Source organism: Chrysemys picta, chromosome 12, assembly GCF_011386835.1.
Source record: "Chrysemys picta bellii isolate R12L10 chromosome 12, ASM1138683v2, whole genome shotgun sequence".
Classification (NCBI taxonomy): domain Eukaryota; kingdom Metazoa; phylum Chordata; order Testudines; family Emydidae; genus Chrysemys; species Chrysemys picta.
The window spans coordinates 45451865-45472959 of NC_088802.1; the positions used below are offsets into that span (position 1 = coordinate 45451865).

Below are 21095 nucleotides of genomic sequence, written 5' to 3' on the forward strand. Positions count from 1 at the left end.
ATAGGTTGCCTACCCCTGCCCTAACCCTACAACATAGCTAAGCAGCACTGGGTGCAAGTCACACTGCACTAAGGTCAATTGTGCTGGCAGTTTAGACAAGACTGTGGCAAGGACTGCTCAATAATGTAGAATTGTGAAAGGTCTGGGATATGACTTGTGGCAGCTTTAAAAAGCTTTCCCCTCAAAGATAAAATCCTTTCCTCTCCCCCCCCCTCCAGTTCCAGCAATGAAACCTGCACTGTGTATATGACATCTAAAAGGAAAAGGGATAAATTTTCATTCCCATTGAAAAGCGAACTTTTCAAAAATAACTGAAGTGTAACTTAAAAATTAAAGTATTTCCCGAGTAGATTTAAAAACAGATTTAATTAACTGATTTCTATATTTCAGTTCTGTTATTTGTAATGGGCCAAATAAAGACACTACAACGTATTTGAATATATACCTGAATTAAAAAAAAAAAAATCAATCTACCATCGACATGGTCTTAGTTTAACATTTTTATTTTGTGTAAAAAAGGCAAATTTAGTGAATTATTTTCATCTTGTACACAAAGTTATAATTTTAATGCTTTTCACATCCATGCTGAAAATCTGCAATCTGGTAAAAATGAAAGTAACATTAATTTCTCCAAAAGCATTTTTCACTTAGTTATATACATTTCATGAGAAAGTTTTAAACACTCTCTCATTGACCACACAAATTACCAAGAAAATAAAAGATTAAATTTGTACAGATATTGATCTATATATCAAATACATACAGAAATGATGTAAAAACCCTATTCATTTATCTTGATTCCCACCCCAATATATTTTCCCAAGGGCAAAAGCTGATGCTTTTTGTTGTATAAATGGCTGTGACTTTTTTTTTAAATATGAAAATTAAAAGGAAGAAAAATTCAGTTTAATCACAGTTTTTTAATCCCTTCCCAATAAAGAATTGTTACCAAATATATATTAGCACCATAGTACAAATATTGGTGGGAGAGGGTATTCACATCACATAAAAACAACAATAATAAAAACAAACAAACACTGAAACCCGTGTTAGTATCCGTAAAACAAGAAATTGATAACTGCTTTAGCTTTCCTTATACACAGCAAGGAAAAGGTTAAGAAGTTGCATTTAAAACATAAAATCAAGGTCAGCAGTAAAATTCTGAGCCATAAAAGAAGGGGACAGTTACAAGGTAAGTTTAGTTATTTGCACTACCCCTTGGTTATAAAAACTTGCTATGCCAAATATTGAAATGACCGTTTGATCCCAAACTTTAGACGTCAATAGGGATTTAAGACCTCTAACAGCTGTGCCACACACACACAAAACCCCTGCAGCTCACTGTGTAATGCAAAATGTGGGCTCTGATTACTTTAGCCAAGTAACATGGTTCACAGTAGAATGAAGGAAGAAAATTCTTTGAACCATGTTATTAGTTAATATTTGTACATATTCAGTGAAGCCTGTACTAAAGACACCACTGCCAACAGGTAACCCCACTGTTTTAAGAGACCACTTTAAAGACCACTCCAAGTATGAATCTAATACAATTTTGCTCAACTTTTACATAAACAAACCTCTCCCAAGCATGTGATTTTAGGTGATTCCTTACATGCTTTGCTTAGGACAGGTTTCACTGTACTGGACAGGTAGGTATTCTTTGGATTCAGAAACCAGACTGAAATTTCAGCCTCAAATACACATGAAATTCCCACCAAAGTCAGCATGTATATCTGAGGGTGGAATTCAGCTTGCAGATAGCCATGTTTAGTTTTTAAATAACCATTTTCAAGGAATATTATAAAGGTGACAGACCCCCAAATGTGAGACATCCCTCCTCCTACAAGTGCATTTTACTATACAAAAAATGCAAAGATTCCTCTTAAAATCTAGCCCTAATCAGGGTTATAATAGTTTAGATAATCCAAGTTCTGAAGCTGGGCAACCAACATAAGCCCAGGAATCTGGATTTTTTGCCCTCACGATTTGACTTGCTAACTATGGGCCCAATTCCACAACTCCTTTTCACATTAACCCTTAGTCATACAACAGTGGTTCTCCTGAAGTCAACTGGGCTACTTGTGCCACTAGGGCTAGTCTACACTAACACTGTAAATCGATCTAAGTTATGCTAATTTAGGTCAATTTACAGTGGTGTCTACACCGTGCTACGTTGATGGGAAACACTCTCCCGTCGACTTACCTTCCACCTCTCGGGGAGGTGGTGTACAGACGTCTGATGGGAGAGCACTCTGCCATCAACTTAGCTTGTCTTCACCAGACCCGCTAAATCGACACTGCTGCATCAATTACAGCAGTGCAAATTTAGCCAGAAGTATAGATGTGGCTTAAGTGTTATTCTATGGAAGTAGCGGCTTTATGAAAGCAGATGCATCTCATGCATCCCTTGTGCTCTGTGGGCCTAATTCTGCCAGCCTTGCTCACATTGAGTAGTTCTTTATATTACGTGCGACTAATTCCAGTGAAATCAATGCATTCAAATACTAACCAACATGAGGAAGTACCAGCAGAATCTGACTTTTTGATAGGTGACAGAGACAGTACTTGGTGTGACCGAGGCTCACCAAAATGCCTTTGTTTCAAGCATATGTCATCCAAAATCCTCGACTTGCCTTTACATCCCTCTGACCAAGAACCGGGATTGTAAAACTACACTGCAGCCCTTGTTTTGGAAGGCTCTGATTTTTATTTTTATTTTTAATTTTGCGTTTTAAATAAAGTAAATGAATTGGAGGGACCAGGGGGTGAAGGGAGTAAATTTGAAACTGGTCAACCTTGACAGAGTCCTTTTAATATGGGTATTTTAGAGCTAAAATATCTTTCACATGAACTCACTGATATTTTAGACCTGATAATCAGCTTTTGTTGATATGAGAAAACAGTTGTCAAAAAAGGGTCAATATTACAAAAATATGACTGGGGGAGAGGAGAAAAGGTTTCCATACATTCCTACACTATACAGGACAAGTTTTACTTTCAATAGTAACTACAAAACTTTACATCATTATCCTCTCTTGCATAGAATGAGGTAAACCTGTGCATATTAACAATGCTTGTACCCGAAGTTAGAGCAATATTTTAGAAAATAATCAAATTGCTGGTTTTCAACTTTCTATGCATTTTTTTTTTTTTAAGTTCAAACAATAATATACCAAACAATGGTATCCTGGGCTCTGTGGGCTGATATCGTTAAAGCATTTCTTAGGCTGAAGGACCATACACGTTAATAATTTTGATTAATTTCTTCTAAGCCCTATTGTTTGGGTCAAGAGTCAGATGATCATTGTACTGCTCTGAAGGGGACCTGCAAAGACCCAGAAGCACTTATAGAACATTATGCAGTTTATTCCTGAGAGTTTAGTTAATGAACCTTACTGGTAAAAGCTAAAGCTCTCGATGCCCGTTCTTCCAGTCACAACTCTGCAGGGTGGAAAAAAAATCAGGCTGCTAATCAACACCAAGAATTAGGCCACCTGCCAAAATCCACATGGATTTAAAAATGGGAGAGGGGATTAAATTATTCAGCGCTTATTAAAAATCCTCATATGTTGATGTTAGTCACTATAATCTCCTGAGAATAGGTCTAAAAATATCTGTTCACTTAAAGAGTCAAAAATAATGGGATGATTAAAGTGAGACTGGAAGGATTCCAGTCTTCTAGAACCAAATGAGTCCAATTTACTAAAAAGAAAAATATTTTTTTCAGATCCCAATTCCATTGTTATATTCTTGGAGAGCAGAATATTAGAACCTCTGCAGAACTGAGAGTAAATTTTTGCCTTCATAGTAAGTATTTTTCTAGTTCATCTGGTACATCTCTTGAGGATACCAACATACACAAGTATTTGAAGAGATGGAAAGCAGGAGTCTAGATTTTTCTGGGGAATAAAACTGGAGAAAAGGTCCTCAGATTCCCTCCTCCCCCAAACATGTTTTCCATCCAAACATAAAACAGGAAAAGGTCCTGAATTTCTAGTTTAAACACTTAGTTTTCATGTAATTTTCCACAAGAGAATCTGCTGAAGTTCCAGTTTAACACAGGGCTCTGTAAACATTTACTTGAGCATCCCAAGATTAAGGGCCCAATCCAAGACCCACTGAAGTCAATGGGCGTTGAATCAGGCCCTAAATGAGTAACCATCTTGAAAAGTTAATATCACACCTCATGAAAGCACCCCCATTGAAATTGGGCTACTCACACAAGTAAGGCTTGGCAGGGCTGGTCCCCTTAAATCATGTATATGTTTTTATGCCCCAAAGTCAGGACTTCAGTTCAGTATTTTCACAATGAAAAACCAGAGGTGTGACTCATACAGCTCACAAAAATCCCAAATCTCCCAACTTGTACCAACAAGGTTCATTTGTAATGACAGTTCATTTGTATTTGCAACTATATCCTCCTCAAACAGTTTCCTGCAATCCTGCTAATTAAACTTTAATTTTACCAAAAAATTAGAATTTCAGTTTAAGAATGCACAATAAATCTGAATTTGAAAATATTACAAAATTCTTTCAAAAGCTTCAAATACAACACAAAAATGTCATTTTTTGTTTAATAAACTGTAAAATTTTTTCACTAAAATAGTTTCCCCGCCCCTCCAAAAATTTTTCAACTGAAGTTTCATCTACAGTTAGCAAAGTGCCCCAAGTACAGCTCTGCAACTGTACCATCGAAATGGGAACACAATCAGTCAGTCAGTCTTGGAGAAAGGCTCTTTTCTCTACTATCACCACCCTGCCCCTCACATTTTTGAGCTGCCTTATGGTTCTTGTTTGATGTAGTAGCTGGCAGACCCATTGCTTTCCTGATCAGATGCTCCTTGAAGAAAGTTATACTCCTCTCCATCTAGCAACTCCTCTTTCAGCTGCAGTGAAGTCACTAAAAATAAAAGATAAAGTTAAAGACCCATAAATAATTCAAAATAATTGTTAAGATTTCCCTTCAATTTAATTAAAACCTAATGTTATTTTTCTTCCCATTAATAATTTTAAACTGGGCATTAAAAAGGCTAAAGTTTAGAGAAATTATTTTCAAGAAACAATATATACAGTAAATAAAAAAGCTTTAGACTTGTGGATTTAAAGTGCAGTTATAATAGAAAAAAGGACTGTAAAATGTAAAAACTGGGCCCGTGTTCCACACTGATTGCTTCTCAGTAAGTCTAGATCCAGCTTGTATCAAAAGAGGATTTTCATTTACTCCCAGCCCTATAAATTTAACTTGAGATCACAGTCGGGGGAAAGAACCACCAACCTAACCCAAGATGTACCTTTCACATTATCTCCAGGCTGCATAGTCAGAACTTAGCTGACAAGCTACGTGAGGCAGAATAAATTCGGTTCACACCTCTACAGCTGGGTTGTCTCCACAGTTCTAATAGTGAAGTGGGCAGATATATTAATCACTAATACACATTACTATAGCCCCTTCCAGTCAAAACCCTAAAGGCATCTTTCTCATCAATGAATCATGAGCTCCCTGGTGAAGCAGGCAGATATTAAACCCATTTCACAGATGGGAAGACAGACAGAGAGAGAGGGCAAGTATGCCCAAGATCACGTTGGAAGCATGTGGTAGAGCTAGAGTAGAACCCAGATTTCAGGTCTAGTTCTTTGACCAGCCTTCTTCTCTTGGGACTCAGACACCCTCACAGGAAGCAGATGCTTTGACTTTTCTGACAATAACTGCACTTTAAGTTACACCCTTAAAATCACTTCAAATGATAGAATAACTTCGCTTTAACAAATGCCCCTGAGGCTTAATTTTAGCCTCAGTGACCCCATATTAATATTTCTGGTTAAGCTAAATGACAAACTGAAAACCGATTACCCACTGTTTAGAAGAACAAATGCTGGACAATGATTGAAAACAAAGTAACTTGGAAATTATGGTAAAAATCCATCTATGGATAGGTCTACACTGCAAAAAACAAACAAACCCATTGTAGCAAGTCTCAGAGCCTGGGTCGACAGACTCAGTCTTGTGCTACAGCACTAAAAATAGCAGTGCAGATTTTCCCACTCGGGCTCTGACACCAGGTGAAGGGGATGAGTCTTAGAGCCCGAGCAGGAACTTCTACACTATTATTTATAGTGTCATAGAGCAAACCCCATAAGTCTAAGTCTGTAGATCTGGGCTCTGAGACTTGATGCTGTGGGTGTCCCCCCGCTTCCCCTTTCCTTTTCTGCAGTGTAGACACAAAAGGGTCAACCAGTAAGATGTGCAAAAATTAAAGTGATTTATTAAAATACAAATATCCACGTTGCATAGCAAAATAATCTAAGTTCCAAGAGAAGATTTTTTTTTTTTAATTTTTCTTTAAAGTCTGCCCTTCTGAGCCATCTGCCTACAGCAACCATCGTAGCGTAAAGAACAGTTGATACAATAAGGAGGGTCATTTTAAGAAATGGTAAATTAAGCTTCATCTTGTTGCAATGCTGCTTCCACATACAAGACTAGTAATTGAATTAAGAAGCTGGAATTCCACATTGTATTTTGATGAGCAAATGTGGCAAGTTTTGTCCAACCAAGAAAAACAGATGCTATTTCAAGCGTGTCACTACTATGATTATTTCTGGCAAAGTGACAGATTGAAATCTGTATGCAATGTCGGTGTAGCTGTGTCGGTCCCGGGATATTAGAGAGACAAGGAGGGTGATGTGATATTTTTTATTGGACCAACTTATGCTGATGAGAGGGACAAGCTTTCACAGAGCTCTTCTTCAGATTGAAATCTCACTATTTTCTCAGATGGGTGCTGGGCTTCAAGAGTGAGAGTGGCCTGCTGTGCGTTTATAAAACTGGTGCACTTTGACTGGTTTAGAGAATAGACTGTATCAGTCAGTTATACGCTGCTTATTTGGGACAGTAATTCAGCTTAACTGGGAAAGTGCAGATGAGTAAGTAATACTTACATAGGGCTCTCTGGGTTTTTGATGTTCAGGCTGATGTGCTTTATTTCCCCCTATAAATTTTCTGCTTATAAAAAGAGAACTGTTTTTAAACATCACTCAAAGCTAAAATCTCTATTGGCTGGTAATATTACAAAGGTTCTCAGAAACTGGGTGGCTATGGATTTCTCTAGTTCAGCTCATTTTACAAGAGGGGAAAATGTCACTGAGCATTTTTCCTTTAACTTTTCAGCGGACCAGCACATTTCACGGCAATGAAGTAAAGCAATCTGAAGGACAAGTACAGGTACAAAGTGAGTATTTGTGTTTATTATTGTTATTTACTACTGTAGTAGCAATCAGAAGCCAACCAGATTGGAGCTCCATCATCCGAGGTGCTATACAAATATATAGTAAGTGACAGACCCTATCCCAAAGAGCTTGCAGTCTGGAAAATTCTGCTTACTCAGGATGAAAGGCTGATAAGGCATCCTACACAAACAGGTTGTCTAACATTAAGGCTTTGGTCCTACAATTAGATCCACTAGCACAGACCCTTGGATATTAGTGGGTCCGATCGCAAGATTGGGGGGTCTTATTTTTTAAATAAATTGTGAAGAGTCAAATTCTGCCCTGGGATACATGCATAAGTCTCCAATGGACTTTAATGGAACGGACATCTCCAAAAACAGAATTTGTTCCTTAATGTATATATAGCAAGAGAGTTTTGGCTGTTAAAGCAGTTTAGAAGAAGAACAGTAATCCACTTTCTCTCATGCTCAGCTCCTATGATACTGACATAATCAATTCTATCACTCTTTAGCAAGATGGTTGCCTTCAGGAACAGGCTGAGAAATGCAGACTTCAATTAAAACCAGCATTTTAAGTTATCATTCACAGTTTGCATCCAAGGAGAACAGCTTATCTTGTGAACATTAAGATGGGTATTGTTTCTCCTTCATCTTCCAAAACAACAGATGGTTGAATTTAAAAGCTTCTTTTACTACAGATGTGTATGTACAGCATTCGGAACCAAGTTACATTATTTTCGTTACTAACTGCAAAACACAAACCTATAATTTCACTGTTTAATTTCATGCTTTAATTTTTGCTAAGCAGAATTAAGCATGATTAAAAAACATGTACTATCTTCAGATCACAGATGCCACATAATTCATTTTCTTTCATGTAAGTGACAGGCAGGAAAAATGGTTTACAATAGAGGGTTTGCAGCATATTTGCAATTAATTTTTAAGACCCAGGATACTTTTTTAATCTTCTATCTTCCTATTTAAAAAAAAAAGTGATCTGAAACACAAAGAAGAATGATATTATGGATAGCAGTACCAAATAGGTTGCAATTAACCTCCCAATCTGATTGAGTAAGAAAAGTGATACTTATCAATATATGAGCATATATGAAAAGCAGGAACACTGAAAAGAAAATATGGCAAAGTTTTCATTAAAGGTGCAGTACCCACATTAAAAGGTTGATTAATATACAAAAACTGATGGCTATCTGATGACCAAATGAATGAGAGAAGCATTAAAAAGTTTTAGTTACTGAATACCAAGTTAACAACACCAATGTCTTTTCAAATGCAAAAATTTGATGCGGTGAAATCTGAAAATAAATCCCAAAACCTGTTGCTATTTTTAATCCTGCTACAAACTTACAAGACATTTGATTATTCTTTTATTATGGTCCTATATCATCTTCCATGTTGATACACACTCCTGTGCTAAATAAAAATAAAATTTAAAACATTAAAATATTTTAAAATCGCTAAAAACGCAGCAGAGCATGATGTAAACCTACAAAATCAAGCAACCTCACTACCTTGCATCATGGAAACCTCTTCCCTCCCTACCCTGCCCCCAAAACCTTGATTATTTTTGCCTGTCTCTATGTCACATCTAATGTACAACAGGGACCTTTTCTTTTATTAGTCTGTAGGGGACCACGCACACCTAAGGCATAGTATCTTTACATAATAAGCAACAACAAACAGCTAACAGAGATATGCTGTGCTATTTACTCTAGGAAAACGCTAATATACAGAGGTTCAAATTGCTTTCCTACAATTTGAAATGCTTTGGTCAAGTTCCCATCTTCCCCAGTATTTAAATAAGGCTTGTAGCTTTGCCCAATATTTCAAGTACACCTGGTGAGTTAGCAGGCTTCACATTTTGTCCTAGACCTATTCAATTAGCACTAAGATCCCAACAGTTAAATATTTAAACAACACTATTTTTCCCTGCTAACAAATCTCCCGAAGAAAAATTTATCAACACCGTGGGTTCAAGCTATACATATATAGTACAACACTTGAACGATAAGCAGAGAGATAAATACTTAGCTATAGTGCTTTAAATCATGAAGCCACTTGGCTGAACATCCAGCTGATGGAAGGTTCTGAGCAGAAGGAAAGACACACAAGGTGCTCCCTCTCCTCATGAGCTCAGTGCTCTCAGTACCTTGCTACCCCAGGAAGCCCCAAACTGATCTCCCGTGTACCAGGGATGTGATGTCAGTAACCTGCCCCACCAGGAAACATCAGAAGAAACAAGACCCTGACTTTAGGGGATAACACATGTCAATAAAGAAAATGGGATTGGTTTTGAAAAGCGACTTCTTTCCTTGACTGCCCAGAGGTCATGTCTTTCTCAACACAGAGCTGTCTGAAGGCTACATTTCAATGCTGAGAAGTCATTTCACATACAATTCTTAAAGTTTCAAAATACAGATGAAAGTAAAAGAAAAGCAGCATGACTGTGTCAGAGAGCAAAAGCAATTCTTAAAGAAGCAAGATGAAGTACTATTGAATTCTATAGCAATACAGATGTTGGATGAGAGGGCAATGAGGTTATTTAATGAACCCGATGTAGCTTTTCTGATAGAAAATGAATATTCAGAGCAGACTGGACATCAGTCAGCAATACACTGTTTGGAAAATGAGGGCCTAATCTTGAGAACTGCTAATTAAAGTCACCAGGGGCTGAGAGGGTTCAGTTCCTTGTACAATCAAACCCCGAACGTAGCAGTGGCCACAACAATCCAGGGAGAAAGCTGCCAGTCAGAACACGATCTTGGATCAGCATCCAAAGCCACATTATGGTATCCACAGCGTCTCATCTAGGGTGCTTGAAGAACATTACCACTAACTGTTGATAGATAGCATAACTATACTCTAACAAGTGTGAAGGATATTTTGAGTATCTGATACATCTGATTATCCTACATTTGAAGGGAGACAGTCATGAGGATCTCATAGAGCTTTTTGCATTTCTAACTTCTTTAATCAAGGATTACCTTATACAAACCACAAGACTTACATAAGACACAGATGTTTTAATCTGCTAGACCAATATTATTAATAAATGAATTCTTAAAGGGTTTCCCCTATTCACTGATTAAGATGGATAAACTTCATTTTGTCAATATTCAAATAAAACCAGTCTTTTGGTTTTGGAGCAAGCATGGGAGGGGCAGAAAAAACAGGTTTGTTTTCAAAGGGTAAATCCTTTCAAATTTATTTCTTATCATACCCAACTGTGGTCTGTAGAACACTGAATACAAGAGACTCAATTATGCTTAAATTCAAAAGACCTCTTTTTCCAAACAGCTGTTCTCTTATGCACGGGCTGTATGCAATCACAAATCTCTTTCTAGTTACATACTGTGCTCAAGGCTTTAAGGAATAATGCGCAGTGTTCTAACAACGATGTTGTGTTACATATTACAATTCAATACGTTAATTGAAAGTATCTGCACACTTTAAAAAAAATCTGCCGAAGTGCAGTATGGTAGTTAAATCACAGTGTACGTAAGCCTCAGTGACCTAGAGGCTTAGGAATATATAGGAATATATTTGCCCTGGGAACCATTGCTCCCTTATGATGAAGTCAGTGAAGTGGACTGATATGGACCAGTGGAAGTGACTATTCCTCTTACTTTACAGACAGAAACAAGTAAACGAGGCAGCATATTTCATGCCAGACCATGCTTTGTCCCCCACCCTGTTCAGCATTTCCCTCTGCAGTAACCGAGAGACTTTGATGGTGCTCATTACCTGTTTTGAGGCTGGGACTGAACTCTTGGCTAGTCCTGGGAGGCTGGGAGGCCTCCGGGGCTGTCTGTGCTGGAAGGGTTCGATATGGAGGAGGAGTCAACTCTTCATCACCAGAGAAGCTCCTCCGCACCCCACCCGTCATGGGTAGGCTCGACAAACTGACAGGCTTCTTCCCAACTGGCATCTTCCTCTCTAAACATCAAGTCAAACTAAAGTAAACGCTTGGGTCAAAGTGAATTAGGTAACTCAGACTGGTCACTGAGAAATGTCTGCCTTGTATTCAGCTTTGGAGTCTGAAAAATAAGGACCTTGATGTGAAATTGCAAAGTTCACTCATTTTGGGGGAGGGGGGGGGGGATGTTAAAAATCCCAACTCTCAACAACTTTTTTTCTTTCCTTTTAATCTATGAATTCTAGTGATTACTTGGATGGGCCATGAAGCAATCATTAAAGAAAGTGTCCCAGCCCTAATCCCTTTTGTAATCTACCAATAAAACAGGAGCACTTCAAAGTGTTACTGCAGCAGCTGCATTTCACAGCCAACACCTGATCTCCTGAACACATACTGAAACAACTTTTGGTTCTAGTTCAGAAGTGCGGTTATTAGATTTACAGAGTGTGACAGGAATGTTTGTTTGTGAACCAATCCCACTTAAAAAGGAGTTTGGTTTTTTGCTAATTCACTACATATAAAATCTTAATTATGTAGACGACCACAACTTACTTAGCACTTCTGTAGTGCCTTACAAATGTTAATGAGTGTTCTAATTTGGAAAAACAAACAAACCTGTTTTTTCAAAAAAAAAAAAAAAAAAAAAAAAAAAAAAAAAAAAAAAAACACAACACCACCTTCAAGTTATCGGATAACACACCTTCATTCCATAAATTGATTTCCCCCCCCAAACGCTGAATTTATTCCTGCCTCATCATATAAGAAAACCTTACTTTGTTTTAACCTCCAAACAGAGGCCCTGGTCCTGAAATTAACTTTTGGGGGCAAGCCCCTGTGCCTGGGGGAACCTCACTGCAGAATCAGGACCTTAAACGCTATGACAGCATTTCAGCATCACCATTGCTTACACTTGTTCTCAAAGCTACACTGATGAATGCCAGTCTAATCAAGTACATGTACTTTGGGCTAACACAAGAGAATGGCCCTCAAGAAAGCTCTGAAGTCAATGGGACTATTCATGGTAAGAGTTAAATATATGATTAAGTTTCTTGTCTAATCAGGGCATAGGCGACTAAGGGTTGGCAGGTCTGGGGCCTCAGTTTGTTCTTCTAGGAAGGAAGTGATGCAATCAAGCAGCAAGTTGTCTATATAACCAGAGCTTTAAAAACCAGATAGGTCACATCATCTATTAAGTGGCCTTAGAACAAAACCAATTACTAGGAAGCAGTCAGTACTGGTGCATACTGTAAGCTACCATACTATTCATTAACGGACAAAGGAAATTGATAACTTGTCATCACCACAGTCTTTAGCGGCACAAAATTTGGCCACAAGAAACCAGTACAATATTCTGTCCATTTCAAGATGGCACTGAAATCAGAACGGTCTCCAAAACATTACAGGAGCATGCACAATGTTTTTAAGTTGGCAGCATTTTCCTTATTTGGGAATTATTGCAACCTACATCAAAACGCACTGGCAAGATCAGACACAATTAGGAGCAATCCATCATCTCATAATTACAGGGTCCTGTCCTGTCAAAAATCCTGAGAAATTCCGATGTGCTATAGTTCCATTTTAGAACAGAATAACCGTCTACCCAAGGTATGTGCACAACAAATCCAACCTGATCTTCCCTACTGTGAATAAAAAGCAAGCATCAGTGATGAATATACTGATGGATGAGAATCTAGTGACTGATCTGAAGATGCAAAAACACAATATAACTGTCACGTTATTCCACATGCACACAATTACACATAAAGCACATTGGATGTTATCATTGTAAAGTGGTGTCACCACAAAATATGAATGCTGGATGTGAGCCTACAGTAGTAGCAGAAAGTTCTGAGGAGTTAGAACCATATGACCTGATAACTGGATCTTTCAATGAGCCATACCAATCCTAGAAAGGATAAGAGTCATTTCTTTACAATCCAGACGTTAGTGAAAGATCCACTGTTCTCCATTATAAGCGGGTTGCATAGCAACATACAATTAAGAAAAGAAGATTAGGTTTATTGAAGGTAAGGCCAAGCAGGATGCTGGCCGATTTCTGTTCCCCTTTTTCAACATGGAGCCTTTTTAGGATATATTTTTAAAGCCACTTACAGGACTAACTCAGTCTGTATTAAGTTACACATCAGTTAAAAAAAAAACCTATAAAAAGCTTAGATTATAACAACTGAAGTCAAACTTGGATTTTTCAATCAGACTCTGAAATCCAATATAAACGCAGATATTAAAGAATAAATATTAGAAGTTATAATTTTTCCTATGTGTCTCCTTTACATGAAATGGTCAACAAACAGCAATTTTTTTATATATTTTTAGTACTAAATTTGTGCTTATTAACTCCTTGTAAATCACATTAAAAAAACTACAAGAAGCATTTTAGCGTTTATTTCCCCCAACTTAACATTTAAAATGTTTTGGAATAAAAGCAAGGATGTAATCTCAGCACCAATGTATTTGCTTTTAGGAGCTTAAAAAAAAATATCAGACTTTATGTAATATTCGTCCGGGGAGGGGAAGGGGAGAAGCATTACACTGTGGGACCAATTTCCAGTTAAATTGCTCTCACCATTCAACACTAAATCAGAGATTCACTAGTACCTGTACTACTGTTTGCATTATTAAGATATTTTGGAACAATTTGGGACTTTCATTCTAGTTCACTATTAACAGAGCTTCATTATCTCAGGAGTTCACTATATGCATGTTCAATGGAACCAATACTTTTAGCATACTCCTTCCAACTGCATGGACCCATTAAGAATCTGAAATATTGCATTAGAAAGGTTTCCAATACACATTCAAAACATTCAGCAGAATGACTCAAGCCATTCTGGAATGCAACATGAGTAAGTGTGAGTACCATGCATGTAAATAACTCATTTTAGTAAAAAAGTTACTCAGGATGTGTGGTAGTTTCTTGTTAAATCCCAGTATCTTGGCTGTTTTTGCACACTGGGGAAAAACACACTAATACCACAGATTTGTATGCTTCAAAAACGATCTTTCCAAAACAAAATCCCGCCCCCCCCAAAAAAAACCCAACCAAAGACTATGGAAAGAATAGTTTCTCCTTGACATTGATTATTATTTGCTGAGACGCAGCACTTGTGCAACTGTAACTTTTCTGGCACATACAAAACATACAGGAGGCAGCCAGTTACAAGAAGATGTTTTCATGCCTTTGTCCTCTCCTCCCCTTTTGGACAATTAAATAGGTTTCTTAGCTAAAACAGCCCACCAGACTTTTCTCCCCACCCCACATCACAAATCCACTCCAGGTTAGTAAGAACAGAAGAATCTCAATCCCCTTAGGGCAAGCGTCTGCCCTGGGTGGCATTAGGTGAAGGAAGTTTCCTTTTCTGCGACTCAGTCTGTCATCAGTGTTGTGTGAAGCAATGGTTTCCAAACAGCTTTAGGGAGACTTATGGTGGAGAAAAGGACAAAACAAAAAGGAGAAAGATTGGGCAGACTCTGCCTACCAAGCTCCCTTCAGCCAATTCTGAAGTTCTCCAAACAGAAGTGCATCAAAATACAGCACAGAACTTTTAGTGCGCAGTAGCAGGGTCCACACAGCCAGTTACAGCACGGCAAGCTAGTGCGCTGTAGGTACACACACTGGCAAGCTGTGCACTAAGTCTCCACATCGACAACCACCTAGAGCAGGGGTAGGCAACCTATGGCACGCGTGCCGAAGGCGGCACACAAGCTGATTTTCAGTGGCACTCACACTGCCCGGGTCCTGACCACCAGTCCGGGGAGGCTCTGCATTTTAATTTAATTTTAAACGAATCATCTTAAACATTTTAAAAACCTTATTTACTTTACATACAACAATAATTTAGTTATATATTATAAACTTACAGAAAGAGACCTTCTAAAAATGTTAAAATGTATTACTGGCACGCGAAACCTTAAATTAGAGTAATAAATGAAGACTCGGCACACCACTTCTGAAAGGTTGCTGACCCCTGACCTAGAGCTTTTTCCAGACAATAAGTCTTTGAAAGCTCCTTGGAGTGTATTACATCCTCCTGTTCCCAGGCTGGGCATTTAAAACAATGCTATGCAAAGATCTTAGAGTTGAAGTACAATTTATAAACTAAGTTAATCTTAAAAACAAAACAAAAAATACCCCCACCATACTGAAGCAGATCTTCAGAACAGTTATGTCACCAGGTACCACAAAATGGGAGGGGGGGGATATAAGTAATAATCACCACCAAGACTACTTGAGAGTAGCAAGTCTTAGCAAATGAATAGAGGAAGGAGATGACAAAATAGCATGGGGGGGCTGTACCAGTTGTTTGCTATTCCTTATTGAAGGCCCCGCTCCCTTGCTGCACGCTGTCTTTTTGGAAGACAAGAGCAGCGAGCTCAGACCTTCAGGGGTTGCCTAGAGAGGCCTGCCAGAATCAGGTGCTGATAGAAACCAACAAGACTTGGCCCTCCATTGGAAGGGGCAGGAGCAAGCAGAGGTCCATCAGGGCCCAGCAGCCCAGATAAAGAGGAGTGGCTACCTCTTTCAAAGGCCAGTTCTGGATGAGGCTGTGACAGGAAAGGAAGGCTCTCTCTGTCTTGACCAGGCCAGGTTTCTTGGGTTAAGGGCCTAACTGACAATACATTGGTGGATCAGTGAAGGACTATTGTCTTATGTTATGAACTTTAACGCTGACATGGACATTTAGCATTAAGTGTCAATTTATTTTCTGTAAAATTAAGAGGAGTCCTCTCTGAGGGACATTCTGGCTCAGGTGAGCCAGTGATAATTGATATCAGCAGTGATGTCCAAATCCCCTTTCATCACAAAGGGGATGATGGAAGACTTACTGAGGCTTTCAGTACAACAGCAGGCTCAGACTGAACAAGAAGCTCAGTGGACCATCAGCAGCGAATCCTGGGAAACTTCTCTAGGGAACTCATCAAGGTCTGAACTTGTTGCTCTTCCCTTCCAAAAAGGGCAGGGTGCACCAAGGCAGCAGGGCCTCCAGTAAGGAGCAACCAAAGTGTTGCGCACCCTGTCACAGGTGTCAGCACCACCAGATTAAGGCCTCAGGGAGAAAAAAAATGCAGATTTATGAAACACGCACGTGAAATTAAGAAGGTTATGAATCCTTTAAGAATTTCCCTCTGTGGCTAAGTACACACAATGAGGAAACTGGGAGTGGTATCAGTCTTCTGTTCATCCCAGGAATGAGGAGATAGGAAATGTGCATCATTGCAATCCACTATGAAGAACCTTTTTTGTTCTTGCACTAATTGTACAAGATCATCCAGGTCTTTTAGAAGGCTTTGCATGTCCTAAATTGTAAAGAAATTTGGCCAAGACTTCCTGCAATCTCAGCACCTGTCTGTCACAAGCCAGGCCATGCATTTGAGAAAATTCTTGGCATCAGAGGCTCAGATATTGTTGCAACAGATCTGGCACTGATGGGAAATGTAACTGATCTCTGATCACCAACTACTGGGAGTTCAGCAGGCCTTACTGGGTGAGAAGATGAATACTCCTCTATTTAGTGCCCTTTGTATGCATGGTGATTTATATGTGCACATAACAAGTTGCCCCCAACAGGAATTTAAGAGGGCATTAATATGAATAAAGAGATCATTGTTATATCTCCGGCTGCCACCTTCAAGGCCTTGAAAACTTGTTTAGATTCTTCAGAGAGAAACTTCACCTGACAATTCCATAAGAAGGTAATTGAAGGAAGAGTATATGTAGAGGATCATTCCACCTGATGGAAAAGGCATTTAGTTGATGTTGTATCCCCGTTCACATATCTGATGCAGAATCACTGTACTTCCAAGGTTGCTTTGGGAGGCAAAGACACTTACCTGTAAAATGACCTTACAGCTTAAACAGAGACCAAAGAGATAGCCTTTTTAGGATCCTTTTGTACCAGATGTGTGTGGATTCCTTAGAGTGAACCAAACTGCACTATTATTGAGCTAGACAAATATATGCAATGCTCTAATGTAATCAATGAATTCCTGTGCTCAGTTAGAAAAGCAAAACTTCTTTCAGAAAATTCCTGGATCTTAGGCTGTTAATTTCAAAAATGCTCCCCCACTCATGCAGACTCCCATTTGGGGTACAGATTTTTTTCTTTCGCTTCCTGGTGTGTTAGAAAGGAGAAACTATAAAAGACTTGAGTCACTTATCAAAGAATAGGGGTACATCCTGCATGTATGCTCTAGTCAGGTTAATTCTGTGTCCATGATAAGACCAAGTTCGCAAGGGTTGCCTTCTCCATGCATTGGTAGAAGAAGATCTGTTATGTCTTCCTATTAATGCCTCTGCTATTGGCAAAGCTCAGAAAAGCTAATAGACCCATTAGGCCCAGCCAAATATGGCTGTCAATCCTGCTGCAGAAGACTAAAACAAGTACCACTATTTGAGAGCCAAGTCTCAGCCTGATTCTGAGTGATAATCTATCTTGCTCTATCTCCACCTATGAGCCCCAACAGCTTAGTTTGTGACAGCATAGTAATGAGCAAGCATGATGTCTCTGAGCAGAACGAGATACAGTTCAAAGCTGAAGAGGTCTGTGGTGAGGTGTAGTTATGCCCATGTGACCTCTTGCTTAACAACCTTCTTCGTCCTTCTAAGTCTTAGATTAACTATGTGGAAACATTTAGCAAATACTATGGCCTATCATGAACTAATCAAAGATAGACTAGTGTCTCTCTATAGATCCTTGTTGTCAATTTTGAGTGAAAATGTTCCTGGTGGCAGTGACTTCAGCTTGTACCGCAAGTTAAGTTCTGGTCCTAGCAACTGAAGTACCTCACATCAGATTTCACAAGGTAAAAGATTCCTCTCCACAATGGTGCCAAAGCTTGCTAACATTCTTCCTATACCATTTTCAAGGGAGCATTCTTCTCCATATGCTCAACGGCAGAGTCCTTTGGGTTTTACCTAGCTCTTGGAAAGCCCACCTAACTTTTTGTTTTTGACACTCTCACAGGATGACTGGCCCTTTAAAGGGAGATGGGTTCAGCCCCACCTGTGACCCTCTCAGCTCATCTCTCCAGGTGGAGAAAAGGAACAATGTCACATGACAGGGAGGACATGTGGCTAAACCAGGAAATAAAACAGAAGCCTGTGGAAAGAAGGAAAGAATCCAGACAGGAAGCCCTGGGAGTTGCTGCTTGATAGAGAGCAAGGAGAGACTCAAAACAAGCCAGAGAGCTGCATGAGCTCTCGTCACAGAGTCTCTCCTTAACTCCCAGGCACAGGGCCTCAGGAGCGCAGAGAACAGGTACCAGCTGGGAAGGCTGGAGTGTGGAGAGCAAGTCTCCTAGGGGAAATCCTCAGCTCAAACAGGACTATGAACCTTGCACTAAGGTTGTGAGCCTGCTAGGAAGGCTGGATGGGAGTTCTTATGAACTTAGTTAATAAACCTAGACACCAAGAAGGGGTGTTACTTTACACATGCAAGCTTATGTTGAAGTTTCTGGGGAGCCCAAGAGGGGGAAACTGAGGCAGTGGCTAGTCTGAAGATAGGTGAAGTAGGCAGCATTGCTACAGACTCCAATTAATTGAGCAGAGCTGTTGCCAAGAGAACTGCATCTAAACGGATGTCTGATAGTATTTCACACTGTTGTAACGTGGCTGGCCTGAAACTAGGGAGGCCATGTCAAGGCTCACTTGGTCGGAGGTGTATTTCCACTGCAGATACCTACAATGCAGCTGGACGGCCTTCTCACCACACATTTACAAAACAGTATTGCTTACATTTAAGAACTTGCCATGCTACAAAGCTTGTTTTCAAGACAGAGGGAAACCAAATTCTCCCATCTTTGAAAGATGTTTATTTCAGGGTGCTCCTCATTTTAAAGTTAATTAATCACTGCATTAAGTGTTGGTTATTCATCTCCTTGTGCATACTTGAACTTCGTGGTCCACTTCAATGTTTAAGAGATATCTTTGACCCCTTTATATATTAAACAATACTTGGCATTGACCTTGTTATGATTGCCTATTGCAGCCTCACCAATTTTTTCTTGTGGGAGATTCCTCTTCCATGACTCAGTATTTTAATATCAAGAATCTACAATAGTGAAATACAAGGTTTGGTGTTTGACAAACATGGATCTAAAATCATCTCATTTGTAATCAAATACAATCAACACTGTTTTCAAGTTATTTATTGAAGAGGATTTCTGATAAACTCAAGAACTACTCTGCAAATGCTAGCTATGGAAAGGGTCAAATTCAGTAGGTAGGTCTTCCTAACTGTGTCCCTTCTCCCATCCCTGCAGACTTGATTTTTCTGCCCAATGAACTTTAAAGGAATATCAGAGCCTCAAAGAGACAAGAAGAGAAGTTTAAAGTATGAGGTTACAATCCTTGTTAGGAAGCGTTCAGTAAAGTTTTCAAAACTTTCTGTGATGAGCTTGCAGATCATGCCTACCTCACGAAAGGTATGAGGATTAATGTTTGTAAAATTTGCTAAAGATGGCACACCCTATCAGCAAGAAATTTATTTTTGTACATGCTCTTGTGTAGAAATATTTTGAAATCCAGGTTTTTCCCAGTAAAATCCTAACAATTTCACCTCAGAGTGAAAATGTAGAACCCGACAACCTGAACTGATTGAACTGTGAATTAGAAATGCCGTGTGTGTTTAAGATACAGGTTGTGGCTGCAATAACAGCAGTTAATTTGATTAATTTAAAGAAAAAAAATGTTCAAGCTTATTAGGAACTTGCAAGTAGTAATAAGGGCCTTTAAAGCATATAGAAAAGAGTAATAAAACCTAAAAATAAAAAAACCCAAACACCTCTTTTCCCTCCAAAATGGAGGTGCCAAAGGCTAGAGTTTTCTTAACTCTAGAAGTATCCAATGCTTCACACTTAAATGAACTCAAGATTACAAAACAATGAACTGGTAACTCCTCAGGAACAGTTTTGAATAGACCAAAGTCAGACAAGATGGAGCTTGATGATCAAACTTGGAATTTAAGCCTGATGATAAAGCCTAGAATCAGGGCTCGACACCCTGGATCTCTTCCAGCACTATGTTAAGGGCCGTCATGCAGCTCTTAACCACCTAAGTCTGCCAACTTGTGGGGAAGTCATGTCCTGTGTCAGCAGAATTGCCCACTTCCTAATACTCGCTTGCAGTCCAGTTGCCTTCATGTTGGCTGCCAAAGAGATGGTGTGCAATCCACAAGGATTAAAACTGATATATTTGCATTCTGCCTTCTCTTGCAGTTAATTTTGTCCAATGTATCTTCAGCACAAAGTACCAGCTGCTGTTACAAAAACATGTCTCTCCTGCACCAAGGAAATACCACCTCTTGCCAAGGAAACATCAAGAACGTGAACAGAGGCAATGGCTTAGTGTTCCAAGCATAGCTAGGCTGCCTTCTAATTAGTGCCTCTTATTACGACACTATAGAATCAACCCTTCATTTTTATTAGGCAGATAAATGAACTCCTCACTGTATGTGGGTTCTTCTCAAACACTTGCTCTGATTGGATATTCAAGATGTTGTGGCACTTTTTATTTTAATTTATTTTTTAAAATAAGGAGCTTGCCCTGAGTTCTTGTCTAAAATTTATCGTCCGCATAAAAATTTGTCATGCACCATGGGTCGGTGCTATCCTCCACTGCTCTCTTTCAGAAGCATCCAATCTTTTAAAAAGGCCTTGGCATCCTTTGGAATAAAAGGTGCAATGTGAATTTAAGATAAATATAGATGGATCTGATCTCCAACAAGAAAGGGTAGGAGAAGGCACAAAGTGCTCTTGTGACTGGCTGTCTCTACTCCCTTTGTTACAGACAGAAAATAGCTTTGGTTTGAAAGAGTGTCATGGAAACAGGACTAGATGGGGAGGGGGAGGTGCATCATTGTAAATTAAAAATTAAACAGATTTGTTTGAATTTTTGAAGAGAACAATTTGCTCCCAGGGAA

The 21095-nt window shown here is 39.1% G+C and overlaps 1 protein-coding gene across 28 annotated transcripts in view; it reads right to left on the reverse strand.

Annotated features, from left to right (window-relative positions):
• Positions 1-487: 487 nt before the first annotated feature.
• MBTD1 (mbt domain containing 1) overlaps positions 488-21095 on the reverse strand; it is a 56829-nt gene continuing 36221 nt past the window's right edge. For 14 of the 28 annotated variants that reach the window (XM_065562838.1, XM_042841049.2, XM_065562836.1 and 11 more), the window contains 2 exons: positions 10986-11177; positions 488-4900 (listed from right to left, as the gene is read on the reverse strand). In XM_065562838.1, coding sequence (XP_065418910.1) covers positions 4782-4900; positions 10986-11177 — 311 coding nt within the window. In that variant the 3' untranslated portion in view covers positions 488-4781. The remainder of the gene's footprint in view (positions 4901-10985; positions 11178-21095) is intronic. The other 14 variants (XM_065562848.1, XM_065562846.1, XM_065562843.1 and 11 more) reach the window with 1 other exon arrangement.